This window comes from Trachemys scripta, chromosome 16 (genome assembly GCF_013100865.1).
Source record: "Trachemys scripta elegans isolate TJP31775 chromosome 16, CAS_Tse_1.0, whole genome shotgun sequence".
In the NCBI taxonomy this organism is placed as follows: domain Eukaryota; kingdom Metazoa; phylum Chordata; order Testudines; family Emydidae; genus Trachemys; species Trachemys scripta.
Genome location: NC_048313.1, coordinates 25,815,463 through 25,836,320, shown reverse-complemented (window position 1 = coordinate 25,836,320; position 20,858 = coordinate 25,815,463). Strand labels below are relative to the sequence as shown.

Sequence of the window (20,858 nt, the reverse complement as noted above, 5' to 3'; positions counted from 1 at the left end):
TGTGTGTGTGTGTGTGTGTGTGTGTGTGTGTGTGTGTGTGTGTTAGTTACCAGGCAGAGGTGTGTGTATTTGTGCTTAACTGGAAGCAGAGGCTAAAGACCAATTGAACTTAAAGCATGTTCTCACACTGGGACTCCAGTTTATGCCAGTGTAAATCCAGAGTGACTCCCCGGGGATCAAGCGCTTGTTCCAGATTTACACCCATGCAACTGAGATCACTATCTGACTCCACTGGCCCCGTCCTCCTCTGACAGGGCCTGATCCCGAGCTCCTGGCAATTGAGGGAAAGCTGCCCGCGGGCTCTGGGTCAGGCCCTTCCACCGAGTCTCTCCTGATTTCAGTTCATAACAAAATGTTTCCCCACAAAAGCTTTTAAGGGAAGGGGAAAAAAACCCCAAACAAACCATCAGCTCCCACCAACACCGCCACCAGAATAACAGAGCCGGTCCCCCATCGCCTCCAACCACCACAACCCCGGAGAAAACCACTTTCACCCACTCCCGGTGTAAATCCGCGATGTGCCAATGCTCACTGCCGCCCGCTGGGGAGCTCCCAACTGCTGCTTTGGGTTTTGTCTTGTTTAATCCACTTAGTGAAATAAAAGAGCGTTTTAAAAAATGTGATTTTTAAAAATTCTCACTGGCCATCCGGGCTGTGCAGAAAGGGTCCGAGTCTCCTCTGGCGCTCCCCGGGGCGAACCAGAATCAGCCCCCGGCCTGATCCTGCTCGGAGCCACCGAGATGTGAATCAAGATCCTTGACACCACTGGAGTCGCGCTGGCATAAGCGAGGCCAGAGGGGTCCCAAATATCGCTCCTCATTCCATGAACCCCGGGTCAAACCTGGCCCGGAGCTGCTATGGGGTAAATCCGGAACAACAGACCCAAGGCCATGCTCCCCGCAGGTGTAACCCCACAGACGTCAACGGAGTTCAAGGTAAGTGCGAAGAGAAGCCGGCCCACTGGCGTCGCCGGAGTCCTGATTTACAAGCGTAAAGTTTGGCCCCGTGATGGATTTTTGTCACCCACAGCCATGTGAAATAAGGGCCCTCTGCCGCTTTTCCACTGAGGCAGTGGAGTTTATTCCTGATTTACACAAGGGCCAGCAGGAGTTACTGCCTCTCCGGGGGAACGTCTGCCCCCCCCCCCCCCCCCCACGTTCCTGCATGGTTAGATTCCACCCCACAGCCCTGGAAAAGTACAACCCGCCCCCCGATCCCCTCCCCACCCCCCAGAAATGCCCCAGCAGGTCACTCACCAGAAGAGAGAGGGCTGGGGCCCGGGGCCGGATTCCCCCAGCAGCACAGCGAGAGGGCCAGGTCCGGAGGGTCGGGGAGGCTGAGAGCTGTGCTTGGGGACAGCCGGCTCCGCTCACTGGGCAACTGCTCAAGGCTCTTTCTTCTCTAGGGTCAGGCCAGCGAGGGTCGCCCCCCAGCCCCCTCCCTTCCTTTCACTTTCTGTTGTCAGGATGTTCCCACGCACAGACTCACACAGTGTCAGGCAGACACACAACCACCCCACAGATACAATCACACAAGGACAGAGTCACACACTTACACAACACAGACACAATCACACATGGACAGAGTCACACAATAACAGGCAGACACACAACTGCACACATACACCACAAAGACGCAATCACACATGGACAGAGTCACACAAGAATAGGCAGACACACAACTACACGCTTATACCATGCAGACACAATCACACACAGACAGACACACAATTACAGGCAGACACACAACCACATACACATACACTCTGACAAACAACAGAGACACAATCATCCACGCACAATAACATAGACACAACCCCCCCCCCCACACACACACACAGAGTTACACAGGTTTGTGCACATACACACAAAATAGGCTCACACAATGACGCTTGCAGTGGTACACATGTAGACTCGCACACACCCAGATATCCCCACAATCCCACGTGCCACACAATCACACAGCTACACCAGGACACATTCAGCAAGTCACGCGTATGATAACACACAGACACATGGACTCACTCACACACAGTGTCACACACGCCTAGAAAGAGGTTCCTAGAGACACAATCACACACCCAGATGCTCACACACAACTTTTCCCCTGCTTTTCTCTCTTTGATCACCCTAGTCCATCCCTCTCAAACTCCACTTTATTCCATCTCTCTCTTTATTTCTCATTCCTGTCCTCCATTTATCCTCTTTTCTTCCGGGGCCAGTTCCCTAGAGGGGCCAATGTGGGGGTGCAGGGATCTCTCTCTCTTTCTGTTGGATTTTTCACTCTCCTCCTTTCTCTCCTTCAACAAAGAACTAGTTTGGGCCACCCGTCTGCTTTGCTTTTCCCTTTTCCCTGCTGCTCAAACTCCCGCCCCCCCGTCCCTTCCCCACTCAGTCCAAGAAACTCCCTCCCCACCCCACCCGGCCTCAAGCTCGGGGGTTAAGGACTCACTTGCTGGCTCAGGACGGGGCAGAGGTGGTTTCTTCTTTGAGGAGAGGGTCCGGAGAAGAGCAACAGACCCCATCCAAGGTTCAGAGAACCGGCAAGGTTAAAAAACCTGGGTGTGTTGAGTCTGGAGAAAAGAAGGCGGAGGGGGGGACCTGAGGACAGTCGGCACATCCGTTAAAGCAGTGGGGCCCGAACTTTTTCAGTCAGGCCCCCCCCTTATCTGGTCGTTCCCCACCACCACCCTCAGAGCAACAGTCAGGAGCCGAGGCCGGGAGCGGGGCTGTGGTTGGGGCCAGGAACCGGGGGCCGAGGCCAGGAGCAGAAGCTGGAGGCCACGGGCCACGGTGAGGGCTGGGGCAGGAGCTGTGGCTGTGGCCATGGCCGGGAACGGAGCTGCGGACTCTAGCCCAGGAAGCAGTGACCCTGACCAAGATTTGGGGGCCGTGGCGTGGAATCAGCTGAACGTGATGCCTGACACTGGGGCCAAAAGGGCTAATGGGCTCCCGGGATGCATCAATGGGGGGATCTGCAGTAGGGGCACAGAGGTGATTTTCCCTCCCTATCGGGCACTGGTGCGACCACTGCTGGGATCCTGTGGCCGGCTCAATCCAAGCAGGACGTGACAGATCGAGGAGGGTTCAGACCACAATGATAGACTCCAGGAGCTCAACTGAGTCAACTTAACCAGGAGAGGTGAAGGGGTGACTTGGGGGACAAATAGTTAACGGGGGGCTCTTCGGGCTAGCCGAGAACGAGATAACGCGCCCCAATGGCTGGACGTTGACGCTAGACAAATTCAGATGGAACTAAGGCGTTAATACTTGACGGGAGAGTAATTAACCCAGGGTCGTGGTGGATTCTTCATCACCGATGATTTTTAAACCAAGCTTGGCTCCGTTTCTAAATGTTCTGCTCTAGGGGCAGTTCTCCGGCCTGGGTTATCCAGGGGGTCAGACCAGCTGGCCAAATGGACCCTTCTGGCCTTGAGATCTATCAATCCCCACCCCCACCCATAGGCGCCGACTCCGTGGGTGCTCCGCGGCTGGAGCACCCACAGAGAAAAATTAGCGGGTGCTCCGCACCCACCGGCAGCCAAGCTCCACCCTTCTTGCCTCTTTCTGCACCCCCTCCCCAAGCATGTCTTGTCCCTGCTCCTCCCCCTCCCTCCCAGTGCTTCCCGCCCTCCCCCCCACCCCACCGCCAGGACTTTCCGGGAGGGAAGGGGAGGAGCGGCGACGCAGTGCACTCAGGGAAGGAGGCGGAGAAGAGGAAGGGCAGGGATGGGGACTTGGGGGAAGGGGATGGAATGGGGGCGGGAAGGAGGCAGGGCTGGGGTGAGAAAAGGCAGGGTGGGGCAAGGGTGGTGCAGGGGCGGGAAGAGGCGGGGTAGTGGTGGGGTCGAGCACCCACCGGGCAGAGGGGAAGTCGGCGCCTATGCCCCCACCCACTTTAACCATTAGACTCCACTCCCCTATCCCAGAGCTGAGGATGGAACCCAGGAGTCCTGACTCCCAGCCCCCTCCCACTCCAATTTTTCAATATTTCTGTCCCATCCTTGCTCCAAGCTCTATGGAGATGTTCCCAGATCAATCTGCTCCTGTCACCATATCCTTGCAAACACTCCCCTGGGCTCTCAGGCACGGCTCCAGTCCTGGCCCCCCTTTGCTATAACTGTGTGCAATGGGCTGGAACAGGCTACGGTGGGAATGAAATGGAGTGTGTGTGTGTGTGTGTGTGTGTGTGTGTGTGTGTGTGTGTGTGTGTGTGTGGGTAGGGGGGATCCCAAAGCCCCGTTGCTCCTCAAAAGGGACCAGCAACCTGCCTGGAGGAGAAAAGAAGGGACTCAAGAGAGAGGGGGGAGATGCGTTGGCAGGGGAGGGTGGGGTCTAGTGGTTAGAGCAGGGGAGCCTGGGTAACAGGACTCCTGGGTTCTATCTCCAGCTGTGACTGTGGGCAAGTCACCCCCCCCACACCCTGCCTGTGCCTCAGTTTCCCCACCTGCAAAATGAGGCTGATAATTTTTCCTTTTCTGTCTTGTCTATTTCAGCGTTGAGCTCTTTGGGGCAGGGGCTGGCTCTCACGCTGTGATTGTGCAGCACCCAGTGCGATGGGGTCTGGAGCTCAGCTGGGGTCTGTGCAGCGCCTGGCATTCTGGGAGGGGAGTGGGGGGGGGGTCAGGACTCCTGGGTTCTCTTCCCAGCTCTGGGAGGGGAGTGGGATCTAGTGGTTAGAGCTCGTGGGGGGATGGGATCAGGATACTAATGGGCTCCAAGGAGCCCCTGGCAATCGTCCTGTGTCTCATAAAAGAACCTGGTGCCTCCCTAGAAAAACTCAACGCCCCCCCCCCCCCCACACACACACACACACACCTACCTACCTTTATCTTCAGCCTCCGGCCGCTTGGTGCCATCTAGTGGTGACAACTGGGAGTTCCCTCCTCCAGCCCCAGCCCCAGCCCAGCCGGATTCCCAGCCAAACCAGGCATCCCTGCTCCCAGCACAAACTGGAATAGGCTGCAGGAGAGAAGCACAGCCAGCCAGAGATTATAACACCCTCCCTCGCTGCCCTATCCTCTGATCTGGGTCCACTCCTGGGTGGGGGAGATGGGAGGGAGCGTCACATGCCTGCTTCTTGTTAAATTGCACCGCCCCTTATATGCTGAAGAGAAAAGGCCGAGGGTCCTTCGCAGCACATGGGGTTGAACAGCAAGCTCAGATGTTGATCAGATCTGGGCTTCCCAGCAGGCTGGGGAATTAGGGACTGGGGTACTGGGTGGCTGGGAGATAGATAAGGAAGAGGAATGCGAGGTGGATAGGACTGTTAGCCCCATTTTATGATGCGGAAACTGAGGCACGGAAGGGGCCTTGTCCCTGTCCTTCCCAAAAGTCACCTCCTGCCTTCTGTTACCAGCTTTGCCCGTTACTTTGGGGTATGCTCTAGTGTAAAGAAATTCCTTGAGTCATCAGTTTACTCATAAACAAATCTAGTGTCTCCCTTGAACCATTGTTGTTTCCCTACAAGAAACCCCTACCCACGTTCAAGTGTGTTCTGATGCCTGGATCCAAACTCTGCATCAGTTCCACTGGGATTTCATCTTCTCCTGACTGACCGTGCTGGGGGCTCTGCCTGTCTCCAGCATTCAAGACCCTGAGCGACCACCATCACCTGGGAACCCCGACCAGTTCAAGCCTCATGGAAGTGGTGAGATCCCAGCTCGCTCGCTCGCTCTCTCTCTCTTTTCTTTTCTACCTCAGGTATAACTTTCTAACCCTGACTTGTTTGATCAGGTCTAGTTTTCTCTATTGGACCTTTGTAACCTTTAATAATGTAACTGTTACGTTGGTTTAGGCCTCCTTGTGTGGTCATCACTGTTATTCAATAAATAACTTTTATGGTTCAGCTGGTTGCTTTTGCTGCCCTCCCTCTCTCTGAACTTTACTCTTTTGTGTTTTTGGCTTCCCCATTTACTCTGCAGCGACTCCTCTTACCAAAGCTAAAGATCCCTGTAGCGGCCAAAAATCCGGTGGGGTTTGCTCATCCGGTGGGTTCCTACCAGAACAATTGTAACGTGACAGTGGGGATAGGGACGGGCTGAACCTGGGACATACGAGGGTGACAGCTTGGAAGCGCTGCTCAACCCAGACTACTGAGTTCAGGGACATATAAGGGGTCAGCTTGAAAGTGCTGATTGACCTGGTCCACTCAGACTTGCTCTATTTGTGTGTGTGTGTGTGTGTGTGTGTGTGTGTGTGTGTGTGTGTTCATCTGGTTCTGGGGCTGAAGGAACCTAGCCCTGGGGAACCGAGGTCCTGCAGGGTAGCTCCATTGGGAGGGGACTTGCAGCAGGGAGAAGTAGAGCTCCGTATGAAAACACAAGTGACACTAGCAGCACATTGATAGAATTACAGAACCCTCCTCAGAAGAGTAACCCTAATAAATGAACGTATAAAGTAACAGGCAAATCTGGGAACTTGGGGCTATCCTGCAGGACCTCGGTTCCCCAGGGCTGGGTTCCTCCAGCCCCAGGATCAGACGAACACACACATTAACAGAGCGCGTCGGAGAGGACCGGGTTAACCAGTACTCCCAAACTGACCCCTTATATGTCCCTGAACTCAGTAGTCTGGGTCGAGCAGCACTTCCAAGCTGCCACCCTCGTATGTCCCAGGTTCAGCCCGTCTCTATCCCCACTGTCACGTTACAATTATTCTGGTAGTAACCCACTGGATGAGCAAACCCCACCGGATTTTGGGGCGTTGCAGGGACCTTTTAGCTTAGGTACGAGGAGCGTCGCTGCAGAGCGAATGGGGAAACCAAAAAACACCCACGACGGGGAGAGAGAGAGAGAGAGAGAGAGAAGCAACCAGCTTAATCATGAAAGTTATTTATTGCCAGGTAATAACCACACAGGAGCCAAACAAGCAAAACAGTGATGGTATTAAATCCAACTTAAACTTGATTGTCAACGTCAGCTTTAGAAACTAACTGATCACACAAGTCAGGGTCAGAAGGCTACACCTAGAGAGAGAGAGAGAGCTGCGGTCTCACCACTCGGTGAAGCTTGAATCGATCAGGGGTCCCAGGTGGTAGCTGAGGTCCGGAGTGCTGGAGACAGGCAGAGCCCCCAGCACGATCAGTCAGGAGAAGATGAAACCCCGGGGGAACTGGTGCAGAGTTTGGATCCAGGCATCAGAACACCCAGGCATCCAGAGCGTGGGTGGGGGGTTTTGTAGAGAAACAGCCATGGTTCAAGGGAGAACACTAGATTTGTTTGTGTGTGGACAAGGGAGAATACCAAAGTTGCTTTGTTCAGGCTAGACATGGGAGCTGCTCATTCCTGGCTTTGGGCGGTGTTCCTTGGAGGGAACTCACAATGCAATTAGGGAGTTTCACTAGTTTGGATACCAATCAAAGATTCATTACTAGAATTGGTCTGATCACTGCTGAGCTGGGGGTGTGCAGGCGTGGGTCCATTAACATCTGGAGCAGAGATCCCCCCATGATGCAGTGCTTCCCTGCTTTTCTGATCCCAGAGTTCCCTGCGGTTCTTGCCCTGGAATCTCTGTTCTCCGTTCTGTGTGCTCATGGAGTTGCCTCGTTGTCCCGTCTTCGATGCAAATGAGGCTCGGGGAGTTTCCTTAATCCTGTCCCTCTTATCCCAGGGGTTTAGGGGTGTCTCCCGCGGCCTTGTCAATGCTCTTTGTAAGTCTTTCTTCTGATGGGTTTTGGCTCAAGCAGAGGCTGGAAGGGGAAGGTCTTTCGTGAGTCAGACAGGCTGGGTACTGCGCCCTGGTTCCCCAAGACCACAGAGCTGCTAGGTAACACTGGTTATTGCTGGATCTCCCCCACGCCACACATAATATTTAACCTGCCTTTGAACAGGCCCACGAGAGCATCTTTCTGCCCAGGCTCCTTGTGGGGCCTGCTGCTTGCTATGGGGACGGGGATGGGTAGGCAGCTGGTGTTTGGCGCAGCGGCCCGGTGCTCGTGTGCAACCCTACAATAATAAGCCGAGACGTACAGGCCAGACATCACTAGCAACCCTACAATAACAAACCAGCGTCCACAGCCCAACACTCTTAACTCCTGCCTGTTCTCAGCCAAACCCCCCTCCCTTCCCACGTGCACAGCCCCACTGCTTTCAATAGGCCAGCAGCAACACTGGCTCTACAGGGAGTGTGGAGGAGATAGAGACTTTCTCAAACTCACCAGCAGGGGGAGCTCAGCTCCCATCCATCTCCCCACGCCCTCACCTATCTAGTCCCCTGCTGACATACCGGTGGCCAAACTGTCCTCTCTCCCCAGCAGGGGGCGCTGCATGCATCAGAGGCACAAAGTTGCCTTTGGCTGTTCCCAGCCTCTGAGAAGCCCCCTGGTGGAACTGGGAGGATGGGAGATGTGGTGATGTGCAATGGACAGCCCCCTCCCGGAGGCCCCTCTGCAGCTGTTCTGTCAAACTCTGCCCCAGGTGTGCGCGTGCGAAGGGAGGGGAGAGCAATGGAAACAGCCCCGGGCTTCTTCTGCATCATCTCGGCTGCTCCTGCAGGGTTGTTATTATTTGTATAACCACCAAGCGTTAGACGTGCGCAGCTAAGATCAGGGCCCCGTCATGCCGGGCGCTGCACAGACCCTGCCTGAGATCAGGGCCCCATTGTGCCAGGTGCTGCACAGACCCGGAACAAGATCAGAGCCCCATTGTCCTGGGCACTACACAGACCCCGAGATCAGGGCCCCCGTTGTGCCAGACGCTGCACAGCCCCTGAACCTAGCTCTCAATCCCATTGCTGTACAGTGAGAGACGGCCCAATGCCCCTGGCAGTTTATAATCTAAATAGACAAGGCAAACCGGGAAACAAAGGCAGGAAGAGACTTAGCTGGGGATAGAACCCAGGTGTCCTGAGGCCCAGTCCAGGGCACCATCCCGCACCGTCTCTCAGTTACAGAGCCTCTGCTTTTGCCATTGGCTGAGACCCAATCCTCTGAATGTACATACTGAAAAACTTCCCCCCACATCGCCCCTGCTGTTGGGATTCACCCCTGCCCTGGGGTAAGCAGGGAGCCCACAGCCTGTTCAGCAGGGAGGGGAATCAGGGTCCATTGTGGGTATTTATGGCTGTAGATACCAGTCCTGGAAGGAACTGGGCTGAGACCCCACCCAACTCATTTCACCTGGAGGTCGCCCGATGGCCCTCAGCTGGGATAGGCTGAGCTCTTGACCCCCAGCGTGGATTCAGAGTGACTCTGGAGTGACTCAGGTTTAAGAGGGGAGGCCAGAATCTGCCCATCTGGTGATTTAGAGATGAAAGGATCCCTAATCTGTGATACACCAGCCACCCCGCCCCCTGCCAATCTAGACAGGAGTTCAAAGTCACCTCCCTCTGTTTGCTCTGCCCTCAAAGAGGCCGGCACAATGTTGCCCTAACAGAACTGTGACCTTCCCTACTGTTCCTAGCCAGCTGCCAAATTATTTAACCCTTTCACTGCGAACACGTTTCTGATTCCCGCCCTCACCCCCGCCCCATTCAAAGAAACTTAAAACAACGCAACGATCACGTTACATGCTGTGATTGTCGTTTTGATTCCTTTTACCCGTCGATAGTTTAGGAGGGGCCCAGGGGCTCGGGCACCGGCCAGGGAGTCAGGACGCCTGGGTTCTCTTCCACAGCTTCGCCTCTCAGCTGCGGGGTGAGACCTTGAGCAAAGGGGTTGGATTGAGGACACACAGGCAGTGTTCGTTCTGGTGTTTCCTGGCTGGCGAGAGCTTGGCTTTGCACCCTTAGTATTCACTGAATCGAGTTTTTGTCTTCATTATCCGTAGTGATTATTTTTACAACCTCTAGGCACCCAGTCATTGCCCAGGACCCCAGAGTGACAGGTGCTGTACAGTATTTATTAGGTGTATTACGGTAGCGCCTAGGCGCCCAGTTATGGCCAAGGACCCCCATGGTGCTAGGTGCTGTACGTTATTTATTAGGTATATTACGGTAGCGCCTAGGCGCCCAGTTGTGGCCAAGGACCCCATAGTGCTAGGTGCTGTACGTTATTAGGTGTATTACGGTAGCGCCTAGATGCCCAGTTATGGCCAAGGACCCCATGGTGCTAGGTGCTGTACATTATTTATTAGGTGTATTACGGTAGTGCATAGGTGCCCAGTTATGGCCAAGGACCCCATGGTGCTAGGTGCTGTACATTATTTATTAGGTGTGTTATGGTAGCACCTAGGCGCCCAGTCGTGGCCCAGGACTCCGGTGCTCGGAGCTGTACAGACACAGTTTATTGGGTTGTGTTGTCTTGCCGAGGCCAGGACTGAACTCAGGGCCCCGTCGTGCCGGGAGCTGCAGAGACCCGGCAAGTGACAGTTCCTGCCCCACAGAGCTCACAGTCTAAAAACCCTGCTCACATTGGCTGCGCTTGGGCTGAACCAGTGTGGGGTTAAAGCTACACTGCTATAAAGCACCTTTATACTGGTCTAATGGCATCCATACATGGGACTGTATCCTGATCAGCTCCCCCCCACACCCCCACTGGGCCCCTCATTCCCCTCTCTGGCCAGCCCCTCACCCCCCACTCCACTCCAGACCACCCCTCCCCCCTCCACTCTGGCCAGCTCCCTCTCTCACCACTCCAGCCACTCCCCCATAGCCAGACCTCTCTCCCCACAATCCTCCCCGTCCCAGCTGGGTCCCTCACCCCACACTCAGTCCAGCTTGCCAGCCAGGCCCCTTGTCCCCCCATTCCAGCCTGCCCCCCCCAACTGGGCCTTTTGCCCCCTCACTCCAGCCAGCTCCCCAGCCAAGTCCTTCACCACCACCACCACCTCGCTCGCACACACGCACGCCTACTGCTCTTTCGGGCCTCCATTTGCACTTCAAAAGTTGCATAACACCCAGAAGCCTGCAACCCCTCTCTGTGCCGGTAAAACCCCCACAACCCTGAGTGGTGTGGTTAAGAGCAACACCTAGGGGACAGGCAGACAACTTCCGTCCTTCAAAGTCAGCGAGCGTGCAGAGACGGGCGCAAAGCTGGGGTGCAAATATAGACTTGGAGACTTTAAGGTCAGAAGGGACCGTTGTCTCACCTCCTGCAGATCGCAGGCCACAGAACCTCACCCACCCACTCCTGGAATAGACCCCGAACTTCTGGCTGAGTCACTGATATTCAAAATCATAGTTTAAAGACTTCAAGTTACAGCGAATCCACCATGAGCTCTAGTCCAAATGTGCAAGTGACCCCATACTGCAGAGGAGGTGAAAACCAGGGCCGGCGCTTCCACCAGGCGACCCTAGGCAGTCGCCTAGGGCGGCAGGATTTGGGGGGCGGCATTTTGTGGCCCTCGGCAGAAATTCAGCGGCGGGGGGTCCTTCCGCTCCGGGTCTTTGGCGGAAATTCGGCGGCGGGTCCTTCACTCGCTCCAGGACCCGCGGCCGAAGTGCCCCGAAGACGCGGAGCGGAAGGACCCCCGCTGCCAAATGCTCAGAGGAGGAGCGCTGCCGCCTTGGGCGGCAAAAACCCTGGCGCCGCTCCTGGTGAAAACCTCCCAGGGTCTCTGCCAATCTGACCCGGGGGCCAATTCCTTCCTGACCCCAAACCTGGCGATCGGTTGGACCCTGAACATGTAGGCGAGACCCACCAGCCAGACACCTGGGAAAGAATTCAGAGCCCTCCCCAGCTCGTGTCCCATCTCCGATTGTTGGGGATCTTTGCGGCTAGCAGTCGCAGATCGGCTCCATGCCATCCCGTCATACCATCCCCTCCAGAAACGTATCCGTTCAGTCTTGGATACAGTTGGGTTCTCCCCGCACTGCTCCCCTTGGAACAGCCAACCGAAGGGGCGCGGGAGGAAAGAATTACTAGTAGACGGCACAGGGGACGGATTCAAATAGAAGGATCCAGCCCCTCCCCCAAACACACATTTGGGGAGTTGCTGTTTCTACTGGCGCTCCTGGTTTTCCCATTGCAAAACAGCCCCCCTCTTTTCTTCCCAACCCCGAGGGGACCAAAACTTGCACAGAAATATCCCTGCCCCTACGTGGGGGGTTCTTCCATTATTGCCACAAGGGGGCGCTGTGTCCCCCAAGGGCCAGACCCTTGGGTGCAAAATCAGATGCAATTTAAAGCCATCCCTGCAAAAAGTACCTGCCCTTGCTGCTTCTGTTTGCACAGGCCCTGGGGTTAGGGAAGGGGGGAAATGCTCCAGGCGCTTGGCCACCACGTCCTGCCCCACTGAACTCAGTGGGGGGGTTACAGTTGCGTTCAGGGGGTGCAGAATGGAGTGCTAAAGGCCTGCTAGACCTAGCAATGCTCTCTGCTCTCCCAGCCAGGGCGTGGGCATCCTCATTTGGAGAGATGGCCTGGAAAGTGCCTTCCCAACACAGGTCTGTGACTATCTTCATGCATGGGAGTGGGCCATTATGCAGGTATGCAATCGAATGCAGGGGGAAAGGCCCCTATAACTCAATAGGGACTGGAGTGAGGGTTCGCAGGGCTGGGGGGATGGTCCGGTGTGTATGGGGATAGACAGAGAGAGGGGGGTGCCTGGGGATAGATAGCTAGATAGCGGAATGCATAGATAGACGGGAAAACGACTAATGCAATGGTGCCTTTCCTATGTGGGACCCTGCCCCACCTGGAAATCCCTCTCCCAGCTATTCCTGCTCTCTAGATTCCCAGAGGGGAAGCCAGCCACAGGGGACCATGCCGGTTATCTGGACAGACCTGCCGCATGGCGCAGGCCAGAGGTTCCAGCCCATATCTGGCCAGGGAGCTAACATGGATTTATTAACTCAATCTAAGGTATTTACCTGGACTCTCTTACCCTATTATGTGAGCACCTCACAGCTGCTCTGTTGATCCTCACACACACACACACATCCCGCGAGGGAGGGCAAGGCTGTTCATCCCCATTGTAGATGGGGAAACTGAGGCACGCCATGGTAAAGTGACTGGCCCACGGTCACAGGAGGGAATAGAACCCAGGTTTCCCCAAGGCGGAGGCTTGAACCCGGCTCACGGGGCCAGTCGGGCTTCGGGGACCCCCTCTCCCCACCCCTGCTCAGTCCTCTCCATTCCCCTCCTCCCCCTAGGCCTGGGGGCTGGGACTCCCGGAGTGCGTGGAGGGGAGAGGGGGGTCTCGAACAGGTGTGTGGGGGGGGTCTCGACCCGCTGCTGGCCCCGTGGGGATACACAGGAGGGTCCCGGGCTGGAGCGACGCGGAGCTCCCGCCCGTCTCCGATCCTTGCTCCAGCCCCTGGCCCGGGCCCCTCCCTAGAGCCCGCGTGGGGCAGGACGGGGAGGGAGGAGCCCCACTCCCAGTCCCAGTCCCCGCAGCTATCGGCGCCTCTCAGTCCGGCGCTGGGTGGAGCAGGAGCCCCGGGGAACGAGCGCCCCAGCCCGGCTGCAGGGAGACGCCCTGCCCCGCTCCCCCGCCGGCGGGGAGAGGAGACCGGCCCCAGCGAGGGGGGAGCCCAGGGCCGGTGAGCGCGGCAGCGGCCAACAGGTACCTGGCAGGGCTGCCCCGGGGGGAGCTGGGACCCTGTCCGGACCCCCTGCCCTCTCCTACCCCGGGGGGAGCTGGGACCCCTGGTTGGACCCCCTTCCCGGGACCTCCAGACCCCCCTTCTCGGGACCCCCGCTGAACCTCTCCTCCCCTGGGGGACCCCTGGCTGGACCCCCCCCCCGTTCCCAGGATTTCTGCTCCCTATATGCCCCTTCCTAGGTGCCCCTTGGACTCCCCTTCCCCCATAGAGAGCTAGGACCCCATGACTGGGTCCCCCAGAGGGAGGTGCCCTGAGCGCTGATTTTTATCCCATATTCTGGGGTGGGCTGTACCTCCTGGACCCCCCTTCCTGAGCCTCACTACACCCCCCTTCCTGGGCCTCCACCCCCCTGATCCCCTGCCTAGATCCCCCTATAGAACCACCTGCCTAGATCCCCCTATGCAAGCCCCCTGATTGCCCCCACCCATGGGGGGAGCTGGGCCCCCTGCCCTGACCCCCTGAAGGGGAGGTTCAGGGGGGCAAGAGGCCTGGGAAGGGGGGATCCAGCCAGGGGGAGCTGGGATCTCTGCCCCCCCCACATACCCCTCCCGCCCCCGGGCAGCTGCCATCTCTGCCCATGCTCCCTTGCAGCTGGCCCTGGGCATGCCCCTCCTGGAGCTGGGATCTCTGCCCGCAGCCCTTCCGATGCCGTCATCCCTGGAGCATAGATCGTTGGCATCCCTGTCTCCCCGCTACTGAGCCCCCGTCTCCCCGCGCTGCCCCCCAGTGCAGCCGCAGCCTTGGCTGACCTGTAGCTTAGAAAGGTTTGTTTGTTTTGCTGCTTTCCAGGCTCCCTGACCCCTGAACAGAGAGAGGAGGAGAAGGAAAGACACCAGCCCACAGCTCTGTCCTTGCACCAGGCTGGGCCCGGAATCCGGATTCCCTCCCAATCCCCTGCCGCTCCTGGGGCTGGAAATCCACATTCCCCTGGTCCTGCTCTAGGATTCTGGATTGCACCTTTCCTCCCCCGCCCGAAGGCCATGCAAAAGGGCAAGTGTGAACTCCTCCCCGATCTGCCCCCAAGGCTCTCGGTGGAGCCCCAGGCATGGCCGGGAGGCCGAGACGTCCGGGTGACGGTCCGAGCGCCCAGCTCCCAGCCTGAGGATTATGCTGCCCCGGGGCTGGGGCAGAGAAAGACCCTGGTCGTCCTGGATATCGTCTGTCTGCTCGTGGGTGAGTGCGGCGCGGGCAGAACCCCATGTGTTTGTGGATCCACCTTCCCTGGGACCCCTGGCTCCTGGTTCTCCTTCCCGCAGGGGAGCTGGCACCCCTGCCTCCCCTTTCCCTGGGACTCCTGCCCTCTTCGATGTAGTGCCGCAGCCCTGGTCCTGAAATGCAGCCACCTCTGGGGAGGAAACTTGGGCCAGGACTTGAGCTGGAGGGCGTCAACGGGGGGGTGGGGGGGGGGTTGATGCCAGCTGGTCTGGGGGAGGAAGTTGAGTTACTAGCTGCCCCATGGAGGCAAAGACCATGTCTCCCTGTAGACAGAAGCGCCGGCTCTTATTCTGGGGCGGGGGCGACTTGGCTCCAGCGCAGTTTGAAGTCGATCGTCCCCATGCTGCAAATGGCAGGGAAGCCAGGTTAGCCGGCTGGAGTGCGAGGATCCGTTGGGTTTGCCAGGAATGAAACCAATGACTCCGGGGAGTCTGGATCTGCGCAACCCTGACAATTCAAAGCTCCAGGCCTCGGGTGGCGTGTCCGGGGCATCAGTTAGGCCCCAAACCTTCTCCTCTGGGAGGATATTTAATGGCACTGTAGCTGCAGGGATCTCACGTGGATCTAGCCGCCTTTCCCCATCAGGGCAGCATCTGGCGCTTTCAGAGTCTGTTACTCACTAAACGGCTGGTGTCGCTAAGGGAAAAGCGAGGAAAACACGTTAGGCTGGGAAGGAGAATAAGATGGAAAATATTCTAGTGGCATCAATGGGCCAGACCCACCAGGGGTGCTGGGCTCAGTTCAGAGCCGTCTGCAGAAGGCTCCAGCATTAGACGGATGGAGCATGGCTTGAGGCCTGGGAAAAAAGCCTCTTACGCGTGAAGAGAGAGATTAACGTTGTGGGAGTGTTAGAGGCAAATGAGGCCGAGAAGGTAGATCCGTTGGCTGTGCCTCGCGATACAAGGGGGAATTGAATGAAGCCAAAAGGTGGCTCACTCAAAACAGAGCAAAGGAAATACTTTCCACACGCAGGTTGGGCCCTTGGCCTGTGGAACTCCTTGCTACAAGATGTCCTTGATTTCAGCAGGATTTTGTTTGTTTTTTTTTAAAGGGGAAGGGCTAATGAGACTATCTGGAGTTAGAGGGCTAAAAAAGTAATAACCAAGAGGTTTGAAAGGACTAGATAGGGCCTGTTTGTGTATAAATCAACCTTTGAATCTTGGAGGTTAATATGTATTCTCCCTTAACTGCTGACAACAGAGTTTTATTCTCTGGCCCTGCCTGCTCAGAGACAGGGTAGTGAGCTAAACGGATCCACCAGTCCATCACCCGTCTGGGTTCTGATGTCTCTGTCTATATATAGGCAGAAATATCCTGGGATAATCTACAGGGGCGATCTATTTTGGGGACTGGGGGGCCAGATACGTAAAATTGGGCAGATAATGGATTTTTTGGTTTGTTTCTTTCACTGAAACAGCAAAACAAAATAATCGTTTTGGGTCGAAGGAAATATTTCCGTTTGACCGAATCAAAATGTTTTGACTTGACTGCAACCGTTTTGAAACATCGCGGGGGGGAAAGGGGGGGTTAAATAAAACTGGAGGAAATTTTGGAAGGAAAGGAGTCATTAATCAGAATGCTTTGACTTTATTTGATGTCTGGGCACACCATCGGTTGAGCAGACCTGATGTGCGGAACAACCTGTGGAACTCCTTGCCGGAGGATGTTGTGAAGGCCAAGACTAGAACAGGGTTCAAAAAAGAACTAGATAAATTCCTGGAGGATAGGTCTGTCAAGGTCTATTCGCCAGGATAGGTAGGGATGGTGTCCCTAGCCTCTGTTTGCCAGAAGAAATGGGCGATAGGGGATGGGTGGGATGGTATGGGGAGAGGCAGGACTGGCCTTACAGGTGGGCGACTCCCAGGGCACCATGGTCAGGGGGGTGTTGTGGACACAACTCTTCCCCCCACCCCCACCCTCAGCCAGCCTAAAACCCCTTTAATCTCCGAGTGCTGGACCTGGAGGAGGGGAAGGGCTGGGGCACCCCACCTGGGGGCTCCTACCATGCATCGGACTCTCGCTTCTAGTCCCAGCCAGGCCAGGAAGGGATGGGATTTCCTTTTCCCCTGCATGGACTGCTCCCAGGACTGAGTCAAACCCACCTCTGGGAAGCTCCGTGGCTGCTGGCTGGGAGCCCAGCTCTGAAGGCAGCCCCTCTGCCAGCAGCAGAAGTGAGGGTGGCAATCCCGTGTTGCCCTACAATAGCCTTGCGACCCCCTCGCCCCCAGGACCTCCATTTGGGGCAAAACCCCCTTGGTTACAACACGGTGACATTTCAGATTGAAATATCGGAAACCAGGACATGTACGGGTTTTTAAAACCCTATGACCATGACATTGACCAAAATGGACCCCATTGCAGAGAGGCCGTGCTGGGGTCAATCTGTTTCCAAACCCATTTACAGACCCTATTTCAGTTCCGCGTCGGTCAAATCGTTCTTGCACGGACGTCGCGTGCCCTGGGATCCAACCCCTCACCATCTGTAATGCATGTTGCCTCACAGCCCCTCTGCGTGGTAGGACCCCTGGGGAAACTGAGGCACAGAGAAGCAAGTGACTTGCCCAAGCTCTGTGGCAGGGTTGGGAACTGAGCTCTCCCAGGTCCCGGCTAGCACACTGGGCCATCCTTCCTCTCTATAGCCCCCTGACCCGACTGCACTGATGGCTAGCCATTGGGCTCAGAGGGGCAGTCAGTGGGGTGAACCAGGGGAGTACCTTGGCACATTAGCAGAGCTGGGGGTGCCATGGGGGGGATCCGAGTCAGTTTGGCTTGGGGAGCAGCGAGAGACGCCGCATCAGCCCCGCCACTCTGAGGGATGGGGGTCGCTGCTGGACTGGGGGAGCTCAGTGGTTGGGGGGGAGCCTTCAGGTCTAAGGGGTTGGATCATGTTGGGGAGGGGGCAGGATGGCGTGGGTCAGATCCTGGGGGAGAGGGAGGCTGGCGGAGTGGATTGTGAGGATCGGAGTTGGAGAAGGGGTCGGATTGGGGGGGCAGACTGGCAGGGTGGATCGTGGGAGTGGGGGGTGGGGTTGGATTGCAAAGGGAGGCTGTTTGGGGGGATTGGGTCATGGGGGGGTGTTAAATTGGGGGGGAGGGGAGGACTCACTGGTGGGGCAGGTGGTGGGGATTGGGCTGTGGGGAAGGCGGGGGTCAGGTTGGGCGAAGGACAGACAACGCTGATCTCCAGAAGGCTCTGGGATAAGGCATCGGGGTGGGGTGGGGGATTAAGAAAGGGTCACAGGCTGTGCCAGATCATGACCCCCTTACCCCCGCCGGGGCTCTGCCCACATCCCAACCATCCCCCAATGCCAGGGAGCACCCGTGCCATCATCCCAACCCATGGGGACCTCCCTGTCCGCTGCAGGACCCCAGTGCTTCCCTCCTTCTGCCAGCATAGCCCACCCCAGGATCGGGGCCCTGGTTTGGGCAGTGCCCCCTGCCAGTACCTCCCCCCCCCCACCCCATGGGTCTGCAGCGGGGGGCTCCCCTCCTCTCTCTGCCTCAGCCTCTCGCCCGCTTTTCTCTTCCTCCTCCCGCCCTGGTTCCAGCCCATCCCTGCCACCCTCCCTTCCCAGCCTTGAGCCCTTGGCCGCCGTTCAGGGCTGGCCACGCCCGGCAGCTGTTGCCTGCTCCTCTCCCTAGGACGCTCCGTGCCCCTTGGCCTCTCCCGTCGCCGGTTCCACCTGCTTCCGCCCCTCGCTGTCCGGCCCCAGGAGTGCAGGGCCAGGCAGGCCGTTGCCTGCTGAACCTAATCGGGAGTGGGGGAGAGTTTCTGGCCCTATACACCACCCCAGGGGCAAGGGGGTGCTGCAAGGGTATCCATGCCCAGCCCCTGCTGGTGTCAGGGCTGGCACACCCATCCCGAGTGCAAAGGGTGCGAGTGCCTGCAGGCCTCGCACGCTCGTGCCCTGCAGGCCATGGGATCTGTTCGCCAGAGCACTAGTCCCAAGAGCCCCTCTCCCCCACCCGTGCAGGATTGACCCACTGAGGCACAAGCCCCGGGAATCCCTCCCTCCCCCGCAGCACGGTAGGGTACCCCCTCCCGGGCCCTGTTCTCTCCCTCTCAGCCCAGCACCTGGGCCTGAACGGTAGGGAGCCCCTAGCCCCCGGCAGCCAGCCAGGGAGGGTGGGGTACGCCCGAACATGGACAAGAGAGGGACTATTAATAGCCCAGCCCGCTCCGAATAGCCGGGAAGTTTGGCGTGTCTGAGATGACTGGGGCGCCGCGGCTGGGCAGGGCTGGGTCAAGGGCAGGCTGGGGGCACCTGGCTGTCGTCGACAGAGCTGATGTAGACCAGGGCAAGGGGCTGAGCGGGTGTCCGTCCCCCCCTTCACTGTCACAGTGGTGCCCCCCCCCCCCCCCCCAGGGGCCCCTTCCTCCTGTTACAGCAGGGCCTCCCCCCCCCCCGGTGGGGGAAGTGCCCCCCAATGTCCTGGCAGCGCCCCCGGTGGGCGAGAACGGTGCTCCCCCGCTCACCTGGCTGAATCACGCCCTCTGTGGGCACAGACTCATGCCCCAGGAACACGTGCACTGGCTAAGAAGCTGCCTTCGGCTAGTAGCCCGCAAGGAGATTGCCGGCTTCGCACAAGCTGCCCCTCGGTGGATGTGATTGCACGCCTGCCCGCCCCGCTCGCACGGCGGTGTCCTGGCAACAAGAAGCTCCCCCACACTCGGCTAGCCGAATCCCCGTGCGCAACACGTTTGCGCCCCCCCTCCCCGGGGCTGGAGGCCCTGGCGCTCCCCCAAGGGGGCAGGTTGCTGAAGGCGTGACAGGCGCGTGCCCCTAAAGCCCCAGGCTGGTCTCTCGCTGCCGCGCAACCCTCCGCTCCTCCTCCCGCCCCCTGGATTTCAGGGTGTTTGGACTTTTCTTCTGTCCAAACCCCACGCTCCAATGGAGGGCACTGATTTACACCGGCTGGGGATCTGGCCCCAGTGGGTTGGGGCTCCCGGTCACGGCTGGCGTGTCCGGCACCACTCTGGACGCGCTGCTGTCACCCCCAGCCCTGGGCTCTCCGTACAAATACGTCCCTGCCCAGGCAGGTCACAGAGCAGCCAAGTGAGGATGGAAACCTGGAGCTGGCTCAAGCCAGTCCCTGGGGTCTTGGTATCCGCACAGCGTGGGAGTCGCTGGGAGCTGGGTGTGGTCCAGCCTTGGGCCAGGCCAGCCGTCCCCATGAGTCTCAGATCTTGGACATCAAAGCCGTGGGCGGCTCCTTCCTGCCCCGGGGCGCAGAGCTGTTACTGGCGTGCCTGTGTTCCTCTCGGAGAACGCACCCTGCAGCTACCAGGGTGACATGCCCAGCCTTGGGGGGCTCCTGCCCCAAGCTGGCAGTGCCCCCTGGTGGACATTCCCAGCTCTGGCGTCCTCGCTTTCTCCCTGCCCGCCTTAAGGGTGGGAGCGCCCCCTGCTGGCCCCCCAGGAGAGCACACCCAGCCCTAGCCACTCACCCGTCGCGCAGTGCCCCCTGCTGGGAGGAGGGAGTCAGGTGCCCCCTCCTAGGTCCCAAGACGCTCTGCAGTCATCGCCCTGGCCCGTCGGAAAGAGCGATCCTGAGAAAACTCGTTTGCCAAGCGAGACGGGAAGGGAGGGAACCTGGGAACCGAACGTGGAAACATCCTTCTCAGTCCCAAAAAGGAGCCCTGAGTCCCCTGGGAGGGTTATGCAACCTCGTTGTCTCTTAAAGTGACAGCCCAGGCACTGCCTGCTAGGACGCCTGGGTCCCACCAGGGCTTGAATCCCACCAAACTGAAGCAGAAAGAGGAACCGTTTGCACTCCCTATGTCAACCTCATTGGGATCTACTTCCATCTCTTCACACTCCCGTCCCAGCCTGCTAGTGCCCGGGTTCATGCTCCCAGCTTCTGAGTGCACCAGGATCCTCGTGCCAGGGCGCTAGTGCCAGGACATGCACACCCTGCTCACCAGGATCCTCGTGCCAGGGCGCTAGTGCCAGGACATGCACATCCTGCTCACCAGGATCCTCGTGCCAGGGCACGAGTGCCAGGACATGCACACCCTGCTCACCAGGATCCTCGTGCCAGGGCACTAGTGCCAGGACATGCACACCCTTCTCACCAGGATCCTTGTGCCACGGTGCTAGTGCCAGGACATGCACACCCTTCTCACCAGGATCCTTGTGCCATGGTGCTAGTGCCAGG

The 20,858-nt window shown here is 58.0% G+C and overlaps 2 protein-coding genes across 3 annotated transcripts in view; one reads left to right on the top strand and one right to left on the bottom strand.

Annotated features, from left to right (window-relative positions):
- The window catches only part of LOC117888846 (E3 ubiquitin-protein ligase Rnf220-like), a 30,034-nt gene extending 28,541 nt beyond the window's left edge, over positions 1-1,493 (bottom strand). For both annotated transcript variants that reach the window (XM_034792619.1, XM_034792620.1), the window contains exon 1: positions 1,257-1,493. The gene's annotated coding sequence lies outside the window, so the exon portion shown is untranslated. The remainder of the gene's footprint in view (positions 1-1,256) is intronic.
- Positions 1,494-13,252: 11,759 nt separating this feature from the next.
- LOC117888966 (phospholipid phosphatase 3-like) overlaps positions 13,253-20,858 on the top strand; it is a 14,477-nt gene continuing 6,871 nt past the window's right edge. The window contains exons 1-2 of the mRNA XM_034792763.1: positions 13,253-13,444; positions 14,274-14,657. Of these exons, the coding sequence (XP_034648654.1) occupies positions 14,465-14,657 (193 nt within the window). The 5' untranslated portion in view covers positions 13,253-13,444; positions 14,274-14,464. The remainder of the gene's footprint in view (positions 13,445-14,273; positions 14,658-20,858) is intronic.